At 43.7% G+C, this 25,000-nt stretch overlaps 2 protein-coding genes across 2 annotated transcripts in view; one reads left to right on the plus strand and one right to left on the minus strand.

Annotated features, from left to right (window-relative positions):
- Window positions 1-6,628, plus strand: part of ndst3 (N-deacetylase/N-sulfotransferase (heparan glucosaminyl) 3) — a 48,175-nt gene extending 41,547 nt beyond the window's left edge. Inside the window, 4 exon segments of the mRNA XM_048263152.1 lie at window positions 273-449; window positions 3,396-3,496; window positions 5,486-5,588; window positions 6,123-6,628. Coding sequence (XP_048119109.1) covers window positions 273-449; window positions 3,396-3,496; window positions 5,486-5,588; window positions 6,123-6,242 — 501 coding nt within the window. The 3' untranslated portion in view covers window positions 6,243-6,628.
- Window positions 6,629-12,780: 6,152 nt separating this feature from the next.
- The window catches only part of prss12 (serine protease 12), a 27,730-nt gene continuing 15,510 nt past the window's right edge, over window positions 12,781-25,000 (minus strand). Inside the window, exons 9-13 of the mRNA XM_048260154.1 lie at window positions 24,339-24,547; window positions 23,073-23,151; window positions 20,688-20,810; window positions 17,687-17,970; window positions 12,781-14,009 (exon numbers count right to left, since the gene is read on the minus strand). Of these exons, the coding sequence (XP_048116111.1) occupies window positions 13,696-14,009; window positions 17,687-17,970; window positions 20,688-20,810; window positions 23,073-23,151; window positions 24,339-24,547 (1,009 nt within the window). The 3' untranslated portion in view covers window positions 12,781-13,695. The remainder of the gene's footprint in view (window positions 14,010-17,686; window positions 17,971-20,687; window positions 20,811-23,072; window positions 23,152-24,338; window positions 24,548-25,000) is intronic.

Here is a 25,000-nt window from a genome sequence, read left to right on the forward strand (position 1 = left end):
GTTGCCTTTGTGTGTGTGTGTGTGTGTGGTGTGTCATCCCATATGGTAAGGTAAGCAGTGCGTAGATAGGTGTAAGACCTGAATGATGGTGTGTAAAGACAGCAGGTGTGTGGTGGCAGGATGTAGTGTGTGTGCAGAAAGATCCAGGGAGGTAAGTGTGTGTGCGCTATCCACTGATGAGGTGGTGTAAGACGCAGTGTGTGTAAGTAGTGGTAGAAGCAGATAGTGGTGTGTGTGTGTGCACCTGTTCATGGTGTGTGTGTTTGCTGCAGCACCAGCGGGCTCATGAGGACCGCACGGCTCTGCGCTACAGCTTCTATGAGGTCATCTCAGCCGGACACCTGGCCGCTCCAGAGCTGCGCTCGCTGCAGAGCCGCTGCCCCTCCTGCTCCGGCTCTAATGGCCCACCTGGAGCGCTGGTCTTCAATAATTAATTACCCGCCAACCAGGTGAGGAGAGACAATACCATCATCGGTCATCATCATCAATACTGTCATCATCAATACATGGCCACACACACAATAACAATAACACAATAATAATAACAACACACACACACACACATGTACCACACACCACACATTATTAATATTACACATTATTACTATTAATATATATATATACATTACTATTACACATTAAACATTACATACATTAGTTAATATTACTATTATTACATAAATAGTTATACATACACATTATTAATAATATACCATATTACCTACATTATTATTAATACATATATAAGCATATTAATATTATTACACATATTATTATTAATATTAATATTATTAATATTATTACATACACATATACTTCATATTACTCATATTAATATTACTATTATATATATATATTATTATACACATATTATTAATATTATTAATATTATTATTAATATTATTAATATTATTATGGGGTTTACACACATTATCATTACACACAACACACAATAATAATATAAGCACACACATTACACACACACACATATTAATAATAATATTAATATTAATACATTAATATTATATACTCATTAATAATTCGTACACACACACATGCCACACATTACGCTTTCATTAATACATACATATATACATTATTAATATTGTTAATACAAACATTAATAGTTAATAATATTAATATTATTAATATTAAATACATATACACATTATTATATTATTACTATTATACCGCATACAATTCATTAATACACACACACACACATATATGTTAATAATACTACACACACACATATTACACACATATTATTAATACTAATATACTAATAATAATCTTCATTAATAATAATAATATTACTAGCGGCTACACACACACACACACACACACACACACACATTAATAATATTATACTAATAATACATATATTAATACACACATTAATACACACAGCTTAATAATATTATTGCCATTAATATTGGCCACATTACATTACGCCATTAATAATACACACACATATTTCACAATAATTATGTATAATATTACACACACACACTAATAATAATAATACTAATATCATTACGGCTTCACACACACACACACACACACACATACACACACACATTGTTAATACACACACATTAATAATATTATACTACTATTAATTCATACATTAATACACAATAATACTATTATACTAATACACACAAACACACACACACACATTACATTATTAAGTTATACACACACACATTAATAATCACACACACACACACATACTACACACTCATACAATAATAAGCACACACACACAATACACACACACACACACATATTACTAATATTATACTACTACACACACAATACACATATACATGGGTTTCACAATAATATAGATATATATACACACACACACACACACACACACACACACACACATATACTATTAATAATTATACACATTAATACACATATAATATACATAAGCACACACACACATTACACACACACACACACACACACACACACACACACACATACTAATAATAATTACACACACACACACACACACACAATAATAATATTATTACATATACATACACATTACTAATAATAATAAACACATTGTTAATAATAATAATACCACACACAAATGAAGATACATTACGTTACTACTAATATTACATACCGGGGTGACACTACATTACACACACACACACATATTACACACACACACACATTACGACACACACACATTAGCCACACACATACATTGCTACACCATTAATAATAATATTGTCATTAATATACATACACACTTTCACACACCCACATTAATACACAATATTACACACACACACAATACACGTAATACACATACTCACATACACCATATACACACACACACACACATTAATATACTATTAATTATACATTATTACTAATAAATACATACATAAGCACACACACACACAATACACGCATACACGCATTACACACATAAGCTAATAACAGCCACACACACACATACACACACAATTGCTTAATAATAATAATATTAATACACACTTCACACACCACACACACACACACACACACACACACACACACACACACGCATTACTTTCACAATATACTACACACTATACACACATTAATAATAATACACTCACACAATTACACAATTACGTTGCTGTTACTATTGCTATACATTACTACCCACAATAATAATAATAATAATATCATTACTAATAATATTACACACACACACAATAATACCCACATATTACTACTATAATTCACACACACACACACACACACATTATGCTATGCCATTGGCCACACACACACACATACACACATTACCTACACAATTACAATAATAATACACACACACACATTAATATACATTAATATTATTATTACACATATGGCCATTACACACACACACATATTATTTATTACCACATAATTACACATACATTATTAATATACACACAATATTTATTAATAATAGACACACACATTATTGTCATTAATATACTTCATTAATACATTAATAATAATACATTATTAAATATCATTATTATTACTCATTAATAATTACACACATATTACACACACACTATTATAGTAAACACACACACACACATTAGCTACTCCAAATGGACACACACATCTACACTGTTTCAATGCACACTTGAAGTTTAATATGATACACACACATACACATAAAAAACCAGATGAAAGACCTTAGCATACTTTTAAATCTGTGCTGTATATTAGTTGAAGCTACTACATCTGATCCCATATATTGAGTGTGTTCATACTCTTACATCTGATCCCATAGATTGAGTAAAATTCATACCAGCATCTGATCCCATATATTGAGTGTGTTCGTGGTACTGAACGGTGTGGCTCTCCTCCTCCTCTCTCAGCTGATGATAATTGATGGGCAGCAGCTGAGGAATGACCCCGCAGCAGTCATGGACGAGGTGCAGTTCCTTGGGAGTGTCGCTTCTACCAACTACAATCAGGGGTCCCTGATCTAAGTCCCTGACCAGAACCATCAGTGACAGCCGCCACAAAGGCAATGCAGGGTTGAGTGTACAACTGCCAGCAGTGGGGTCGGATAAACCTGGGGCAGCAGTGGGCTGAGTGGGCACCAAAGCAGCAAAGTGGCTGATGGCACCGTCAGCAGTGGGCTGATGGGCAACCAAGCAGCAGTGGGCTGGGAGGGGTACAAGCAGCAGTGGGGCTGGAGGGGGCACCAGCACTGGCTGGAGGGCACCAAGGCAGTGGGTTGGGAGGACACCGGCCAGTAGTGGGGCTGGGATGGGCGACTGGGCAAAGTGGGGTGGGAGGAGTGGGCAACAGGCCAGGGCTGGGGTGGGCACTGGCCAAGCAGTGGGGTTGGAGTGGGCACTGGGCAGTAGTGGGGTTGGAGTGGGCACTGGCCAGTAGTGGGGTTGGAGTGGGCACTGGGCAGTAGTGGGGTTGGAGTGGGTACTGGGCAGTAGTGGGGTTGGAGTGGGCACTGGGCAGTAGTGGACAGAGGGTGGAGCACATTAGCTCTGCATGTCTGGCCTGAGAGCATTATTACAGCTTGAGCCACATCTCCGAGTTTGTGCTCCATTTATTAGAGGGAATCCATAGATGACAAATCCTTAACCAATGAGCACGGCTAAGCTATCATTAGCTTTAGCATTTCCATCCCTCATTAGAACAGACATTACCCTTGGCCAGTTGGGGTATTAGCCATGCTTAGCTGCAAATTAACACAGTTCATTAACTAGCGGCATCTCTCCACTCCTGACTTATTTAATCCAGAGGCACTGGTATGCTACGGCAGCTCTCGGCAGTCCCTCACTTAAAACTCATTCTGAGAGGGAGAGAGAGAAAAAATACTATAATTTCACCTTCATCTGCATTGCATCATATCATAACCCAAGGGACCCCAGTTAGGCATAAATGTAAACATTTCATATTTCTGCATAATTTACAAGTACTGTTTTTTCTGCAGTATTCATTCTATGTACAAGTATGTCTGCACTTAGACATTTCTTGTTCTTTCTATTCTGACTGTAAGGGGTATCAGGGTGATATCAGGGTCATAGTGTGACTGTAAGGGGTATCAGGGTCATAGTGTGGCTGTAAGGGGTATCAGGGTGGTATCAGGGTCATAGTGTGGTTGTAAGGGGTATCGGGGTCATAGTGTGGCTGTAAGGGGTATTAGTGTCATAGTGTGGTTGTAAGGGGTATCAGGGTGATATCATGGTCATAGTGTGGCTGTAAGGGGTATCAGGGGGTATCAGGGTGATATCAGGGTCGTAGTGTGGTTGGGTGCTGCAGTAGTTCCAGGGATGCCAGATTTTAGCTAGCTTAGCAACCTTGCATGGTGTGCCTATAGATGTGTGTGTGTGTGTGTGTGTGTGTTTCAGTGTGACTGTGTCTGTGTCTGACATTGTCGACAGCTCCATCAATCATGTCGGCTTTATTAATCTCGCCTCAAATTCTTGGCAGCTCCCTTGCCCTCTCTCACTTGCTGTCTCTTTATCTCAGAATGAAATGCAACACACACACACACACACACACACACACACACACACTGCTATACACAACGAAGCAACCATGAATTTCCTGCTTGCCTATAAATGTGGAGAGCAGATAAACAAGACAGACATTATATAAGACATCTGCCATGACTTTGACAACTGTGTGTGTGTTTGTGTGTGTGTGTGTGTGTGGTCTGCCAAGGGGCATCATCTGAGTGGGTCGAATTTGCGGGGAGAATACTTACTCAAACTTTACTTGACAGAAATGTAGAATGTTCTGTTTCTCTCTTTAAAATTTCCCTCGGGATGAATAAGGTATCTATCTATCTATCTATCTATCTATCTATCTATCTATCTATCTATCTATCTATCTATCTATCTATCTATCTATCTATCTATCTCTATCTCTTTCTCTCTCTGTGTGTTCTTGTATTCAACAACTATGTCCCCCCCCCCCCTAATGTGTGGTCCAGGTTTGACCGGCAGAAGGGGTTCTGGTGCCAGCTGTTGGAGGGAGGGAAGACCAAGTGTCTTGGGAAGAGCAAAGGCAGGAAATATCCCCCCATGGACCCCGAGGTGAGCAGGGCTTGACCCACACACACCTCTGTCCCACCCACAGGCCTGCACCACCACCTGACCCTTTGAAAGGCATCTCCTAGTAGTCCTGTAGACATGGACACAACTGGAGGCTTTGGGGCAATAGACAATTTAAAGCATTTTGAGTTGCATTTTTAGTTTTGCATCACACAGTCCAGCAGCACCCCCTATAGGCAGAAGTCTGGAGTGCATGTATTTACTTACTGTACACTTTTGGAGTGCATGTGTTTACTTACTGTACACTTTTGGAGTGCATGTGTTTACTTACTTTATACTCTTTGGACTGCATGTGTTTACTTACTTTACACAGTTTGGAGTGCATGATGTGTTTACTTACTTTATACTCTTTGGAGTGCATGTGTTTACTTACTGTACACTGTTTGGTCATTATGTCCTCTGTCTGATAGAAGATAGAGCTTGAAACAGATAAGGCCCTTTCTCTGCCCTCTCCATTCTGACTTCCTGTTCCATATTGTGACACCCCCCCCCCCCCCCCTCTGTCGTCCGGCACAGTCCCGTGCGCTGCTGTCCCACTACTACCGGGACCATAATGTGGAGCTGTCCAAGCTGCTGCACAGACTGGGCCAGCCGCTGCCCTCATGGCTCAGGGAAGAGCTGCAGAAAGTCAGATAACCCCGCCTGACCCGCATACCTGACCTGCACACCTGGCCCGCACACCTGACCCGCACACAGCCAAGCAGAGCGAGAGAGAGAGAGAGAGAGAGAGAGAGAGAGAGAGCAGGAGGGTTCCAGAGAGATGCGCGAGCGTCCAGTGCCTGTGTCCACCCAGCAGCCCCTGACAGGACAAGCAGGCTCCTGGGCCAGCAGGCCACAGAGACAGACGCCAGGGGACGGAGGAGAGAACAGCAGGGAAGGACTGATTACCAGCATGATGGAGTGAGCGAGCGAGCGAGCGTGTGTGTATGTGTGTGTGAGGGTGTGTATGTGTGTGAGAGGGTGTGTGTGAGTGTGTGTGTTTGTGAGTGTGCGTGTGTGTATGTGTGAGGGTGTGTATGTGTGTGTGAGTGTGTGTGTGTGTGTGTGCATGCGTGAGTGTGCGTGAGTGTGTGTGTGTGTGTGTGTGTATGTGTGTGTGTGTGTGTGTGTGTGTGTGCACAGTGTGTGTGTGTGTGTGTGTGTGTGGAGCCCAGCCATGGGAATATGGGCTGCTGAGTCCAATGCTGGGGAACGCTCGAGTCTCCATGGTGACCAATTTGCACTTGCAATTTGCACCCTTTTGTTTCAGTACTTGCCAGTGTGTATGGGTCCATGGATGTACATATAGACACACACGTACACGTGGACAAAATGCAGGCACACAAACACACACACCTCCATTCGAAACGAGGACTCAGGGGGATATAGATGGGCTTTAGATTTTTTATTTAGTTTGACGTTTTTTTTAATGTGATTTTTTTCTTATCTTATGTTTACCTTTGCAAAAGAATGATGTGGTCAAACTGTGGGTCAGACAGTGTCCACAAACTGAAACCATTCCTTGTGTTTACATAGTTTTCTCTTGTTGACACACTTACATTCATGCACACAGCACCTGCACACAGGCTGCACACAGTGGGAAGTTTGTTTGGTGTCAAGTTTAGTGTGTGTGAGTGTGTTGGTTGTGGGGGGAGGAGCTGAGAGGCGTCAGGTTTGTCTTCAGGACCAAACTGAGCTCACAGGAGGAAGTGATGCGATGTGTGAGCTCACAGGAGGAAGTGATGTGATGTGGGAGGAAGTGATGCGTTGCTAAGGGAGGCCTGTGCCAGGGGGAGAGGGACAGCATCAGGAAGCTCTGGGCCAGCTCCGCTATGAACACCTGGCCGCCACCATCTGCTGCTCCGTCCAGCTCTGCTCCCACGGGCCTCAGTCCAGACTGCCCACTGACCCGTGAGCTCGCTCCCAGGCACCACTTCCAGCTCTATGCATCCAAACATGTAACAGAAGCGCTGGCAGACCGCTCATGACCTTGGAGCCAGAACGGAGTGGAGAAGTGTGTTTCAGTGTGGGGGCCACGGATACGCCGCATACACCCTCCTCCTGTGTCACTGAGAACCTGGGCAACACTCGACTCTCCATTTACTTACTGTGTGTGTGTGTGTGTGTGCGTGTGTGTGCGTGTGTGCGTGTGTGTGTGTGTGTGTGTGTGTGTGTGTGCGTGCGTGCGTGCGTGTGTGTGTGTGTGTTAGTTGCCAGGTTAGCCTTAGCTTCACTCACTAGGACTGTTGCTGTCAGACTTGCTGAGTTACGTACGTGTCTCCTTCCGTTTGAAAGATGGCCTCAGTGACACTGAGTGAGCTGTTCCGAACGACTGTAAATAAATCTATAAATATAAGTAAATATTCAATAAACACAGATGAACCATGTTTTATTAAACTGCACTCTGTGCTGTCTATCTGTCTCTGGTGTTCTCAGATCATGTGTGCATGTGTGAGTGTATTTGTACTGTGTCAGTGTATTGGTATGTGCCATGTGTGTTCATGGGATGCATTTTGGATGCACGTTCAGTGTTTATTTTGGCCGTGTTCAAATCCTCATCAGCTTCATGAAGAGACTGATGTGAGCGCTCTAATGCAGCTGCCTTTTCATCAGACCCCTTTAAGAGAGTGTGGAGGCAACAAGAGAGCACGCCTGAGCACCCTGTAACATGAGCACAGATATTTCATCTCCCTCATTGTGTGTGTGTCGGTCTGTGTGTGCGTGTGTGTGTGTGTGTGTGTGTGTGTGTGTTAGGGTAATAGATTGGCAAAATATTTCATTGTAATGTGATAATACTTTGAGAGTATTTTGGGCGATGGATGATTTTTTGTCTGAAAGTGCCCTCTGGTGGTGGGAAATGAGATTGCTTGTATCACCTCCACATTAGCTACAAGTCGATTAGAGTTCAGGGGCCTCATTTATAAAGCGTTCTTACGCACAGATTTGATCTTAGACCGTGCGTACGCTCAAATCCATGCCAACGCTCAGATTTATAAAACCGTCTTTGACGTGGAAAAGTGCTTATCTCCACGTCAGGTTCAAACTTGACGTACGACCATTTCCTTGTGGTAATGCCGGGGTACTGCAAGTAATCTGAGGTCTAAGTGCGATGCATTTTCAAAATTCTAAGACCAACGATCTCATGTCTTTCTTTTCCATATGCATGATCAATATCAGAAGATTTTTAAAGACGTTTTTGGACGCAGCTTAATGTTTCATGGTTTGGCATAAAACTGCTAATGAGAACTATAGCCCACTTAAGAAAGTGAAAAAACGTATAGCTTACTTATTTCATAATATCTAAAAAACACCAAGACCTACGATGGAATGATTGAAACATTTTTACAGGTGATCTAGTTTATTTGGTGTTCTCACCAATCTAATATTGACCATAAAATGTCCAACTGCCCTCATTTAGGAGAGGAAAAGTACATTTGTGCCAGGGATGTAGTGGTAAAATAAGAGGTGGGTGAACTATGAATTCTGCGATCTCGGTGAGGTGGACTGCGCCATGCGGTATCGGATTTTTAAAAAAGACATTCGAACATGTTTGATAATGGTGGAGGTTATTATGCAGTATTGGGAATAGGCCTATAGGATAGTATTGGATAATACAGTTTTGAATGTTAAAAGTGAATAAACTCTTTTGAGAGGTGGATAAACTCTAATACGAGGTGGGTAAGCCTAAACTCTGAAATTTCTGAAATGTCAGAGGTAGATAAACTGCGTTTACTCGCGTTTAGCCTCCACCACATCCTAATTTGCGCTCATAGGCCTTCCCAGCTTCGTAACAGAAAGGTAATATTTGAATGTAAGCTATACAATGTAGGCTATATATGATATAAAATATCTATAGCCTACATTGTATAGCACAACAAAGAAACAGAAGTTATCCTCTGAAAGCAGGGCATCTTCATATTTAGTGTTGCGTCGGAGTTGCGTAAAGAGGTGCAGAGCGCGCACCTGTTTGTTTTTTTGACTGGCAGTGCCCAAGATCAGATAACAATACGTGAGTTGAATAATGTAGGCTAAAATATAAATGAATTCTGCAATCTCGGTGAGGTGGACTGCGCCATGCGGTTTCGGATTTTTTAAAAAGGCATTCAGAACATGTTTGATAATGGTGGAGGTTAATGTACAGTATTGGGAATATATATAGTATTGGATTATACAGTTTTGAATGTTAAAAGTAAATAAACTCTTTTGAGAGGTGGATAAAGAGGTGGGTAGGCCTAAACTCTATTTCTGAAATTGCAGAGGTGGATAAACTGCGTTTACTCGCGTTTAGCCTCCACCACATCCTAATTTGCGCTCATAGCATACGCCTATTCCCAGCTCCGTAACAGAAAGGTAATATTTGAATGTAAGCTATACAATGTAGGCTATAGATATTTTATATCATATACAGTATAGCCTACACAACCAAGGGACGGAAGTTATCCTCTGGCATCTTCATATTTAGTGTTGCATCGGAGTTGCGTAAAGAGGTGCAGAGCGCGCACCTGTTTGCTTTTTTTGACTGGAAGTGCCCAAGATCAGATGACAATACGTGAGTTGGATAATGTAGGCTAAAATATAAAGGTAGGCTGAAAGCAAACAATAAAGGACAATGTTTAAGCCATTGGACATTATTGAAAGAAAACGATAGCAAAGATATGCAGAATGAATGAATAATGACCGGCGAACTAGGCTACTTTTTCACGCAAGCAGCCTATCCTAAAAGAAACGTTAAGCCTACATGACATATCACGCTTAATTTAGTCCTCTGTTTTGTAGACTAAATCAGCATATTACCCTGGGTCATATTGGAAACGTACAGTAGCCTACTGTACCATAACGTACATATTATGCTGTAGGCCTAGGTCTTTCCTTCATAAGGTAGGCCTACCCAATTTTTTTTTACAACAAAGTAGGCCTAAACATAGGCTACTAAATGTTGATTATTCACATTACTGCAAGCAAAAGGAATGAAAGCGAGCAGAGGACAATGGACATGGATGCATACGATCTCTTTCCAGAAAGCTTTGCTGGAAAAAACATAATGAGTTAAGCTATTCGAACTGACGCATATAGGCTAGTTAACATCAGATGGCATAGGCTAGGCCTATACAATGTTTTCAATATATAATTTTACATAGGCTACAGCTTTCTAGGCCATTGATTTCATTAAAACATATGCTAATGATATTGATGAGGGGGTGTTTACAAGGCGGAGACCTAAAACCATCCGGCTGCGCACAAGTTGACGTTCATTTGTGATTTATAATGGGCACATCTGGAAGGGTGGCGTATGCACGTTTTTTTTGTGCGTACGTTCGTGTTCTCGGAATCACACGTACGATCATTTCAGAAATGATCTAAGATCAAATGAAGGATGGTTTCTACGCAACACTTTTATAAATGAGGCCCCAGGATTCAAATAGGATACATTTAGTACAAAAACTGGAGCAGCAAAGAACTAATAGATAAGATTCTGCAGAGTTCAGCTGGAGTATGGGGAGTTCCTGGGGTTTCTTATAAATCACAGTACATGTCTCTTCCCATGAGGTGAAAAGGGAAGCCAGGCTATGTATGGGTGGAAGATGTTTACATCCACGATATGGAGCGTTCCCTTTGATATTGGCACAGTTCTAATCACAACCATGGCGGCACCCTTAGTGACCGACTCGGGACTACACCAGTGTCCAGTCATGTATGAGCTTAAAATGAGGTGTGGTGTAGCAGGAGAGTGATGGACTTTGAGCTTGTGGTCATATTCAATCCCACCACAGGGGGGTGCTGCAGTCACATTAATAACTAAGTGTGAGTCATTCAGATGGAACAGTGTAATCAAATATTAGGTCCCCTCTGGCTATGATTAATCAGATAACAATTGACTCAGACATATGAAGACATCACAGTTCCCTCCAAAACCAGATTACAATGTGTTACCAGACATGTACAAGTATCTATGGGTAATGTAGTCTACTTTGCATAAAAACTAATGGCTTATGGGTCATGTAGTCTACTTTGCATAAAAACTACATACTTTGCATAAAAACTGGCTTAACATGCTTTGATGGATTTGATGGAGACAAATGAAGTATATCTTTCATCTTTCACTTGCACTTGTTCTCTCTCTCTCCTTTCACAGGACAATGAAAGTGAGAGCTGCCATGCTTTTTGACATGACAAACTGTATGCTGTGTGTGTGTGTGCATGCGTGCGTGTGTGTTAAACAGCACACAGGCTAGAGTTTAAACCAGTCAAATTCTCTCACCAGAATAACTACCCCTTACATTCTGAATCCCTCTCCAAGGTAACACTTCTATCCACCCCATCCCCCCAACACACACACACACACACAGAGACACAATGTGTGTGTGTCCTCTGTTTGTCTTTGAAGTAGGTGGTGTGTAAACAGGAGTCAGCTGTAGAGTAAACACCCAGGACAAGAGGATGGCTCTGATGCTGCAGCGCTAGGAGTCGTGAGAGCCAGAAGGGTCACGGCATGGGAAAGAGCACAGCTCTGGGACAAGCCATCACACACAGATACAGCACACACAAACAAATAAGGAAACACATCTTCAATCATGGGGCGGTTCAATATTAGATTGATTAGGGGTAATTAGGCTTGATTTCTATATAGTAGATGTACTGAAACTGTTATTCCTTAGTTCAAACATGTTTGTAGCAGCTTAATAAATAAATAATTGTTAGTATTACATTTGTCAAGCATTCATAAAGGATCTCTACTGTATGAGCCACATCTGTTGATCTTATAGAGTGTACTGTAGTTATTCTGTTTATGGACTTCAGCAGCATGTTGTAGTAACAGCACTGAAAGCTGCAAAGCAAAATGGGTTGGGCTGATGCTGTCAGTCAGGCCACACACCCACATACTGCTCCATACCAAACATTCACACAGCACTACAAAGGGATAAAATATCTGTCAAAGTGTCGACCCCCCATGTGAATGAAACTGCAAAGACAGAGATGTCATGTAAAACTTTACAGTCAGTCAGGAAAACAGATCCAGGATAACATATCACCAGATACAAAAACAGGTCATGGTGGTGGAGGTGAACTCTTCTTCACTCCCTTCCATGCTCAGACAAATAGCTTACAACAGAGATGTGTTATAATTATAGTCAACTTAAACCATTTCAATTGCATCTCAGTGGGAAAAGATGTCCACTTGTATAAGACAGACTTATAGATTTATAAAGGAAATTACCTTTATTACTTAGACAGGGGGAGGTGAAGCTCAGTGGGACGCACTGCTCCACTTGTAAATGAAAAAGCCACTGGTTTGGCGACAGTTTATGGAAACGCAGGAGGTGAACATATTTGACATGTCTAAGAATAAACATCCTACTGTATGTCTAGGACAGGCTAGATGGAAAAACTCAATTCATTACAAAATAATACAGGTAGTTCTACACATTACACATGATAACAAACACATTTTAATTCCGGGTTAATGAAGCTTCATAAGAGAGGTATCCAGTTATTACAATGTTCTAAGGTCAATGTCCCACTAGCTGGAGACGTTACTGGTCAGACACTGAGGCTTTTAGTGCAATTGTTTGACTTTGTAAGCATTAAGACTGTCTTTGTTTGTGTACTTAGTGGCTTTTAGTGCTGTGGAGAGAACTCTCCAGTTTAGTCTGACTGAAGACATCTAGAACATGTACATAAGGCTAAGCTTCAGGACCGCCGCTACCCTGTCAAGTGTGTGCTGCACCTCTGAGACCTCGTCCTCGTCCGAGAGATAGATAGATAGATAGATAGATACTTTATTGATCCCCAGGGGAAATTCAAGAGGTCAGGCGTGCTGGCCGAGGTACAATAAGGGAGGGAGTGGGTCATCTGCCATGAAGCCCTTGTGGTCCCTTACAACCAGGAAGTGCTAAAAGACACATATCAGTGACGGGCATCACTGCAATACACACACACACACACACACACACACACACACACACACACACACACACCATACACATACACACATTTCTACTCAAATAGGTCACTGTATCAGACAAACATATCACTGAGACATCAGGGCATCTGAACGATGGACAGAAAAGTGTCTCATTGGCCTGGTGTGGCCTGTGGTCTCCGGACCGTCCTACTGGCCAGTGACCTTCTTGATCCAGGGCAGGAAGGCGGAGACTTTGGTGTAGACACCGGGCGAGTCGTGGAGACGGCATGCGTGACCCCACGATGTCACGCCGTAGATGACCCATCCTCCCCCTGCTGGCCGCTCGCACACCAGTGGCCCTCCGCTATCTCCACGGCAACTGTCCACGCGGCGATGTTCATCGGGCGAGGCCCCGGCACACAGCATTCGTTTGTTGAAGGTTCCAGCGAAGTGGAGCTCACACTCATGCTTACCGAGCACCGAGATGGCTGCCTGCTGCAGGGTCTTGGAGTACGCCCGACCTGACCAATCACAACAGACAACAAGAGTCACATGTCACAGTATATGACCTACACAGCGTCACTAAAAATACTCATCAATACTTCATCAGACAGCGTAACCATGGCAGCGTGCTCTCACAGCAGATGCCCTTTTCTGTCACAGGTTGTCATAACCAGTCAGTGTTCAGTGACACAACAGTATCACATGAACATTATCAGAGACTGCCAATGCAACTTCCAATCTGTCTGGCAGCTTCTAAACACATGAAGACACCATATGGCATCTGTCATATAGTCCATTTACATACCATCCTTGCACTCTTAAAACAAATGTGTTGAGAACAACATAGCATTGTTGTTAACACATCTCTGTGTCCAGATAGGGATAACACAGTTTGTGTTGTTTCCTTTTTTATTTATTACACAATATGTGTTGAATATAACACAACTTGTGTTGAAAACAACACAACTTGCGTTGTTTTTTAACACATCTCTGTGTCCAGATAGGGACTACACATTCGTTTTAAGAGTGTGGCTCCCACATTGTTACCAGTGGCAACAATCATGCACTTTTAAGCACTTTTAAAAGTTACCGTTGAGCCCTGCAACACACTAGCAGTATACATCAGTAGTTTGTACACCACACACAAATGCACACAAATTGTTCCCAGTGTTTCACATGAACAATCTTGTGGGAATAGGTTAACATTTGAAAATATATCCACCTATGTAGACACAAAGATATGTCCCTTTAGGTATCCTGGGAGAGCTTGTTATCCCACTCCCATATCCTAACGAAACCAAACTCAAAAGTGGACCACATGACTTCAAACATGACTTCATATCTCCGAGCATGAGGGAGCTGACCTGAGCTCCATCTCAGCGGCGGCCGTGATGTGTGTGTGCATGCATGAGTGTGTGTGCGACGGCCGTGATGTGTGTGCATGCATGAGTGACCCTTCCTCAGGCTGACCTCATCCTGCTCTTCATGTGACCTGGCTTATTGTCGTTATCTGCCTCTCTCTGCCCACTCACCAGGGAAAACAAAGCCCGTGTCCACGACTAGACCAATGTCATCACATATGTAACCAACGCAGCATGTGTAATCCATGTAATCAGTGTTGTGCAGATATGAGCACGAGCCCTGCTGAACCCCCAGAGCTCCTGGTGTGACCCTTCACACATCACATGGGAGGTGAGCAGGAAAGAAAATAACAATCATTTGTGGGGGGAAATGTGAAAAGATAACTAACAAAAACATTACTCCATTGGCAAAATAAAACGATACATTATTTAATACAATGACAAACACAAGAGTGTGTGAGGAAGTCATATGTATGTGTGAGTGCACTTTAGATGCTCTACGTCAGGGATTCCCAAACTGTGGTATGTGTAGGGCAGGGGTCTCAAACACCCGGCCCGCGGGCCAAATCCGGCCCGCGTCCTGCCCAATTCCGGCCCCTGATGTAGAGCTGTGGTATGTGTAGGGGGTACGTGAGATGAAAAGGGCAATGTTGGAAAGGTGTTAAAAATTAACTTTTTAAATCTTCTGTAATTAATTCATAAATAAATAAATCATTTAGAATCGTGTTATAATGATATGGAAACATGAAATTAAAGGAAATAATAAACTCTACAGTAGGCTATGTTTTCATTAAAAAAGGGCGGCTTATTAAACATGATGCCTGGAATGCGTCAGTAGAATGTGTTACTTTTTAATGTGTTGGATGGTGGGGGTCCGCGAGCCGAGTCAGGATGTAGAAGGTGGTCTGTGGGGAAACGTTGCTCTAAGTCACTGACTCTGTGAAGAGCCTCACAGTAAGGGCAGCTGTAGGTAGACCCTCACAGTAAGGGCAGCAGCAGATAGACCCTCACAGTAAGGGCAGCTGTAGGTAGACCCTCACAGTAAGGGCAGCTGCAGATAGACCCTCACAGTAAGGGCAGCTGCAGATAGACCCTCACAGTAAGGGCAGCTGTAGGTAGACCCTCACTGTAAGGGCAGCTGTAGGTAGACCCTCACAGTAAGGGCAGCTGCAGATAGACCCTCACAGTAAGGGCAGCTGCAGATAGACCCTCACAGTAAGGGCAGCTGCAGATAGACCCTCACAGTAAGGGCAGATAGACCCTCACAGTAAGGGCAGCTGTAGATAGACCCTCACTGTAAGGGCAGCTGTACTGTAGATAGACCCTCACAGTAAGGGCAGCTGCAGATAGACCCTCACAGTAAGGGCAGATAGACCCTCACAGTAAGGGCAGCTGTAGATAGACCCTCACAGTAAGGGCAGCTGTACTGTAGATAGACCCTCACAGTAAGGGCAGCTGTACTGCAGATAGACCCTCACAGTAAGGGCAGTAAGGGCAGTAGGGGCAGTAAGGGCAGTAAGGGCAGTAGGGGCAGTAAGGGCAGTAAGGGCAGTAAGGGCAGTAGGGGCAGTAAGGGCAGTAAGGGCAGCTGTACTGTAGATAGACCCTCACAGTAAGGGCAGTAAGGGCAGTAGGGGCAGTAAGGGCAGTAGGGGCAGTAAGGGCAGTAAGGGCAGTAAGGGCAGTAGGGGCAGTAAGGGCAGTAAGGGCAGTAAGGGCAGCTGTACTGTAGATAGACCCTCACAGTAAGGGCAGTAAGGGCAGTAAGGGCAGTAGGGGCAGTAAGGGCAGTAAGGGCAGCTGTAGGAACGGCTGCAGTTGGTGTCCTAATGACCCTGATCCAATAAACGTGTCGTGATTTTTCATCTTGAGACAAACATTGTTGAAACAGTATAAATAATATCTATCAAACATATTTTGATCACTATCCCTTTTCCCCACACAGGGCAGCTGGCCACATGTGTTCCTGATTTCCCAAATCGGTGCTGTAGTCAGGCACCCCACCCACATGTGTCTGCGTCACGCATACGGATCCCCACATGTGTCTGCATCACGCATACGGATCCCCACATGTCTGCATCACGCATACGGATCCCCACATGTGTCTGTACTGCGTGTGTGAGCAAGCTCACATGTGTCTGCACTGCGTGCGTGAGCAAGCTCACATGTGTCTGCACTGCGTGCGTGAGCAAGCTCACATGTGTCTGCACTGCGTGCGTGAGCAAGCTCACATGTGTCTGTACTGCGTGCGTGAGCAAGCTCACATGTGTCTGTACTGCGTGCGTGAGCAAGCCCACATGTTCACAGTAGAAGCAGCAGCATCGCTCTTCCACAGCTATCGGCGTCTTCAGACCTGACTTGAGTGTGTCAAAAGGATAGAGGAGCCCCCTATATGGATGGGTTAGTGTGTGTGTCGTGTGTGTGTGTGTGTGTGTGTGTGTGTGTGTGTGTGTGTGTGTGTGTGTGTGTGTGCGTACCAAACACAGATGTGTGTATGTTCTGACTGCTGTGTAAGTCCCAAGGGGGAACTAAACTCAACTGTGGATGAAATACTATGACTAGTGTTGACAGAGAGAGGGAGAGAGAGGGACAGAAAGACAGAGAGACTCAGATGCCTCATTTCACTCTAAACCCATCAACTGAAGACTATGAGATGAAAGGGCCTGGAAGCATACAGGTTAACACATACAGCATGGTGCATGCATGTGTGTGTGTGTGTGTGTGTGTGTGCATGCACGCGTGCGTGCCTGTGTGTGCGTGCGTGCCTGTGTGTGCGTGTGTGTGTGCGTGCGTGCGTGTGTGTCTGGGCTCTTGCGTGTCTCAGCTCTGTTCACCTGTGTCTCCCCAGCCGGTGATGTAACACGTGCTGGACCCCCTGGGCGCCTTCTCTCTCCGCGCGGGCAGGCACACGGGCAGCACACGGTGGCTGAGTGACACGCAGGCTCCGCCCCCCCGGCCAGACATCCGCACCAGCGCCAGGTCATAGTCGTTGCCGTGGGAGCGGTAGCGGCCATGCAGGACGATCTTGTCCACGGCGTACTCTTCTTCAAACTCTTCAGGCACCAGCGTGTGATAGTCCCCAACACGCACCTTATACAGCCTGCTGCTGTTTCCATACCTGGGGTGGGGTGTGTGTGTGGGGGGTGGAGAGAGAGACAAAGGGGAAAATTAAGATAGAAGGAGAGAGTCGTTTGATTGAAGGAAACAAATAAGGAAATATGGACTGATTAAATATCAAGAGATAATTGTGTGTGCGTGTGTGTTATGTGTGGTGTGTGTGTGTGTGTGTGTGGTGTGTGTGTGTTTGTGTGTGTGTTGTGTGTGTGTGTGTGGTGTGTGTGTGTGTGTGTGAGACAGATAGAGAGAGAGAGGGTGTATTTATGTATTTATGTAATTTTCCTGACATCTCTTTGATCACCATCCGCATTGGTTTGCCATGCAAATTGAGAAGGCGCTTCCTCAACAACTTCCTCTTGTCCTACCACACACACACACAGACACACAAGACACACACACACACACACACACACACACACACCAACAGACATACACACACACACACACACACACACACACACACACACACACACACACACACACACACACACACAAACTCGGGAGCTATAAACACCTCTGACTCCTCTGACAGCAAGTAAAGGTTACTGCTTCAAGTTATTCCCTTCCTGAAAGAGAAGCCTGAGCCATGACGGCACCCACCTGCACACACACACACACACACACACACACACACACATACACACACACACATACACACACACACCCACACACATACACATACACACACACACACACACACACACACACACACACACACACACATACAGGCAAATCAGAACTCTTTCAAGCTAATGGCATTGCTAAATTAAATGACTGCTTCAAGACATTCCTTTCTGAGCTGCCCATTCAACTGAACCAACACTTTACTTTAGTGATTGTGTTTGTAGGTGTATCAGCTCTCTTCCACTCTATCTTTGGAGTGTGTGTGTGTGTGTGTGCAGCGGAAACAGAGGCGTGTGCCAAAAGGCTCCTCTTACACATCCACGGACTCTTCCGGAAACAGATCCCATCCGAAGAACACAATACCTTCCAGCACAGCATGGCCAAATATCAGACCAGCATTCCTGAAGGAGCATGTCGCCTGTGTGTGTGTGTGTGTGTGTGTGTGTGTGTTTTGTGTGAGTGTGTGTGTGTGTGTGTGTATGTGTGTGTGTGTATGTGTGTGTGTGTGTGTGTGTATGAACTTTGCCATAAAACCACCTCCCGTGTCTTAGGTTAAAAGTTCTCCTTCACACACACACACACACACACACACACACACACACACACACTGGTCCTATATTTAGAAGGAGAGGGATTAATTATGCTTGGCAAGAGCAAGAGATGATGTGGTGAGCATGAGGAGTGTTGGGGGTGTTTGCTCAGCTGCTAATCGGGGTTCAGTGTCTGTTCCAGAGGTGCTTATTGTGTGTGTGTGTGTGTGTGTGGAATGGAGGCTTTATGTGTCTTCAGAAACAGCAGGTCTGTCATCAAGCTATTTGTATTTAAGAAATTGGACAAATATCAACAAATACTGCATGCAGCAGGAAACTCTCTCTCTCTCTTTCTCTCTCTCTCTCTCTCTGTATGTGTGTGTGTGTGTGTGTGTGTGTGTGTGTGTGTGTGTGTGTGTGTGTGTGTGTGTGTGTGTGTGTGTGTGTGTGTGTGTGTGTGTGTGTGTGTGTGTGTGTGTGTGTGTGATATAGAGTGCATGTGTGATAATGTGTGATAGAGTATAGAGTGCATGTGTAATATAGTATAGAGTGCATGTGTGATATAGTATAGAGTGCATGTGTAATATAGTATAGAGTGCATGTGTAATATAGTATAGAGTGCATGTGTGATAGAGTATAGAGTGCATGTGTGATAATGTGTGATAGAGTATAGAGTGCATGTGTGATATGGTATAGAGTGCATGTGTGATATAGTATAGAGTGCATGTGTAATATAGTATAGAGTGCATGTGTAATATAGTATAGAGTGCATGTGTAATATAGTATAGAGTGCATGTGTAATATAGTATAGAGTGCATGTGTGATAATGTGTGATAGAGTATACAGTAGAGTGCATGTGTGATAGAGTACACACACACCGCACACACACACACACAATATTTCCTTGACTCTTCCCATGTATGTGTTGTGTGTTGTGTGTGTGTGTGTGTGTGTGTGTGTGTGTGTGTGTGTGTGTGTGTGTGTGTGTGTGTGTGTGTGTGTGTGTGTGTGTGTGTGTGTGTGTGCGTGTGTGTGTGTGTGTAAGCAGATTTGAAACTCAATCTCAAAACTTGCTCTGGTCCATTGGCAGGAGATGTTGTTTTAAGGTGGGTAATATGTAAAGAGAAAAGAGCACATGGACCATCAGACATCATGCTGGACAGAGACTCAACCAGCGAGGAGCCTCTACAGCTCATTTAGTTCCAGACCCATTCTCTCATACCAGCACAACTACACGGCCAAATGAAATATATTTGCAAAGATAGGAAAACACATCCTCCATTATGCACACACACACACACACACACACACACACACACACACACACACACACACACACACACACACACACACACAGCCTTATTAGCTTATTGGGTGTATTTTGTTGCTGTGAGGCACATCATCAGGTGATCAGGGGTCTAAAAGATATGACATACTGTACTGTACATGGAAAATAATGTGCATTTGCATTTGTGAACATGTGTGTGTGTGTGTGTGTGTGTGTGTGTGTGAGAGAGAGAGAGAGATAGAGAGAGAGTCCTGAGTATGTGTAGACAGCATTTACCTCTTAAAACAGTGTGCAGCGGTCAGCGCCCAGCAGCTGTTGATGAGAGTAGCTCCACAGACGAGGCGTCCATCTGACTGAGAGCCACGCAAACGGATAGCAGCCTGCCACGGCCAGCCCCCCCTACCACACACAAACACATACACACATACCTCAACACACACATATACATACACACATACCTCAACACACACATATACATACACACATACCTCAACACACACATATACATACGTACACACATACCTCAACACACACATATACGTACATACATACCTCAACACACACATATACATACGTACACACATACCTCAACACACACATATACGAACAGAAATACAAATATACGGCCCCAGCTGTGGCGCAACTGGCTGGGGCACCTGCACCGTACGCTGGTGACAAGGTTTCGATTCCCGCCCCGTGGTCCTTTCCGGATCCCACCCCTGCTCTCTCTCCCACTCACTTCCTGTCATTCTCCACTGTCCTGTCACATTAAAGGCATAAAAGCCCAAAAATATACTTATATACAAATATAAACAACACACACACACACACACACATACGTGCATAACTGTATTAAAACATACACCTCAATGAACACGCGTACATAAAAACATTACACACACACACACAGATTCTCTGTTGGTGGGGGTGTTGGGGAAAAAGAGATAGGGGAGTGTAAGTGTAGGCAGAGTAAACTGTTGATAGAGGGTGCTGAGGGATTTTCCCATATTCTGAGACACAAGCCCACACTTTCATTAGAAACACATTTCTTACACACACCACTCTGGATCCCCTGCTGCACCCCACCCCCCACACCACACACACAGCCACACACACACACACACCACACCACCAACACCAAACACAACACACACACACACACACACACACACACACACACACACACACACACACACACACACACACACACACACACACACACATATATATTCGCTTTCGGTCTGTATATGTGCTCTGTTTCTGCCTTGAGCAAACTCACTCCAGTTCTTAGGTCTTAGTTCAGGCAGACAGTCAGTTTAACAACTCTTTAAACTACCGTCAACTCCCGTGCCAACCAATTGTCAGGCATCCAATATACATCTGAACATGCCTATTCATTCTTATAAATAAGCTGGCCAGCTAGTAGTACCTACAGCTAAAATCCAAATACGGATAAAGGAGTTGCAGCATTTAGCTTTTAAATTTTTTACATCACATTATATTTGGCTGATTTTAGCCAAAGCGACTTACAATATGGTAAACAGTTTAAAGCTTTTTAAAACAATTCTTCCAACAATTCTAGAGCAATTTAAAAGGTAGAGTACAATAAGAAAAGTGCATCAGAAAGTGCAGTTTTTATACAGTTAAGTGTCTAGTCAGGTGATAAGTGCTAGAATTAGAAGGCTAGAAGGCTAGTTTTACGTAGTGCTATGAGAGGAGATGTTCTCTGAAGAGCTGGGTCTTCAGGAGCTTTTTGAAGATGAAGAGGGATGTCTAGTAGCAACTGGCAGTGCATTCCACCAGCGAGGAACAACGGATGAGAAAAGTTTGGATTGGCCTGAGCGTACCGGTGGCAGGGCTAGACGTCGCTCATCTGAGGAGCGCAGCGGTCTGGAGGTAGCGGATGTCTGTATGAGGGCATTTAAGTAGGTGGGAGCAGAACTGGAGACTACTTTGTAAACAAGCATTAGAGACTTGAATTTGATGCGAGCGGCCATAAGTAGCCAGTGTAGCTGGATGAGCAGCGGGGTGATGTGAACTTATGAGGTCTTTATCATTCTTATCAATACACTTTTTATTTTCTTATTTTCTATTCCTGTATTTGCTTTACCTAGTACAAAGATGGCCTCCACTGATTGAATGTATTGAATTGACCCTACAGGTGTGCCAGGCACAGCATGTGAAGGGTGAGGGTGAGATTTCAGTTCCTCCATTGGCTCAGCTGCCCAGCCTTTCCTCCGGTTTCCCATTAAGGTGCTTGTCCTAATGAATCTGCACACAGGCTAACTTCAGTCGGGATAACTTATGTGAAGAGGCTGACCCCACTGGGGCCTTCCCACTGCTGTTTACATAACACTGTCAGATACTGTCAGGCCAGGCGTGTGTGTGTGTGTGTGTGTGAGAGGCCATGCATGTGTGTGTGTGTGTGTGTGTGTGAGAGGCCATGCATGTGTGTGTGAGAGAGGTCATGAATGTGTGTTTGTGTGTGTGTGAGAGGCCATGCATGTGTGTGTGAGAGAGGCCATGCATGTGTGTGTGGGTGTGAGAGGCCATGCATGTGTGTGTGGGTGTGAGAGGCCATGCATGTGTGTATGTGTGTGTGAGAGGCTGTCGTGGTGAGTGTAGCGTGTTCCATCTGGTCCACGGTGGGAGATAGAGCACCTTAAGGAGTTCTGGCCTCCAATGATCCTCTTCTGGCGTGTATGGGCTGGCCGGAGGCCACACACTGCAGCCGCAGACTCTACGAGAGGAGGACACAAACTTCACATAAGACATACAGCAAGCTGTGTGTGTGTGTGTGTCTATGTGTTTTGGCCTTTTAAAATGGACAGGGTTCATAATGGATTTAGCAGGCTGCTGTGATGTGTTTTATTGAGTTATTAAATAAATTGAAAAAAAATAAATCCTGTTCTCTAGCCCAGAGCAATGAACTGATACCTGCAGTTACCACAGCCTGTCTACAAAAAGAACCAGACTCAACAGTTGTCTCGCCTGTGTGTGTGTGTGTGTGTGTGAGTGTGTGTGTGTGTGTGTGTGTGTGTGTGTGTGTGTGTGTGTGTGTGTGTGTGTGTGTGTGTGTGTGTGAAAGAGAGACAGAGTGCCAGTGTATATAACAGAGGCTATGGTGTGTGTGTGTGCATATGTGGCTGAATAAATGCAAAGGCATATGGTGTAAGTGTTTTCACACACTGTACTGCTATCACATCTAGGCCTGTACACTCACACACACATGCACAGCACACTTCTTCACTTCAATCAGATAGTATTGTTTCTCTTTCCTTTCCCTACACAAAGGTCCTTTCTTCCTCATCTGTAGTTCTAACCCAACGTTAGAGTTTAACAGAGCATGGGATTTGTTTGTTTATGTTGTTTTCCATGCCCCAGGACTATAAACAGCAGTTTGATCTGAACACAAACATCAGGGATGAGATATTTACGCTGAGATCTTCTCTGGTTTACAGAAGGGGATTCCTATCAACACATGTCTGTTCTGAAGCATTAGCATCTGGCCATCTGCAAAGCCTGCTGTGGGATCCACAATCTGTATTAGGCTCATTGTTATTCCAACACCATATACACGGCAAAAAATAAAATCTTACCAAGTGTTATTAATATTATATTGAGATCAAAAAATCTATTTTGGTATGGTTTTTAGCATAAATAGATTTACCTAGCGCTATCTCGTAAGATAATTACGACTAAATGTAATAAGAGTTATTTTTTAATCAAATTTAAGTCAAATTTGCACACTGGCAGCCACATTTGCTTGATTTCATGATGGCACGTAATAATCCAATAATAAAATAAGCCAAACTCTTATTAAATTAAGTGAAATGATTTTATGAGAAAGTGCTCCTTTTTTCAAGTAAACAAGCTCATCTATCAAGTGTGCCTCCTCAGCTCAGCAGTTCCTGTGTGTGACCTCACCCTTCACCTCCGACAGGACTCCCTCATGCGGTTGCCCATAGTTACAGATAACTCCAGCATCTTCGCTGTGGCGACAGTTGTGCATGCCAAAGGGCTGCTTGATGCAGTCAGCCAGAGATCTCTCCACCCCCGTACATTTGATGTTGTCCACATGGATGGGGCCTTCGCCTTCACCAAAGTATGCCATGGTGCGAGCCTTAGCCAGACCACTGCAAATGGACACACACACACACACACACAAACACACATACACACACACACACACACACACACACACACACACACACACACACACACACACACACACACATTTGAATGCTTTTATTTGGATCTTAACACAGGGGAATAATTTACAGATCCAAACATTGATAGAAGTATGTTAGTATATGAAGTATATGCAGGTTGTCTGATCAAACACAGAATGCATTGTGCTATTGTAATTCTTTCAGAAATAGTTATATGTGAAAATATGGCATCACACACACACACACACACACACACACACACACACCTTAATGACCTGTCCGAAAATGCTGTGCATGTGTCTGTGCACACAGAGCCACAGGAGCAAAGCCAATGTCCGGTGATTGGAGTGACAGATAGGAGCAAAAACAACCAAGAAACCTCTGAGGAGGCCTCCCTCTCTCAGTCTATCAGCTACA

This window comes from Alosa alosa, chromosome 1, assembly GCF_017589495.1.
Source record: "Alosa alosa isolate M-15738 ecotype Scorff River chromosome 1, AALO_Geno_1.1, whole genome shotgun sequence".
NCBI lineage: Eukaryota > Metazoa > Chordata > Actinopteri > Clupeiformes > Clupeidae > Alosa > Alosa alosa.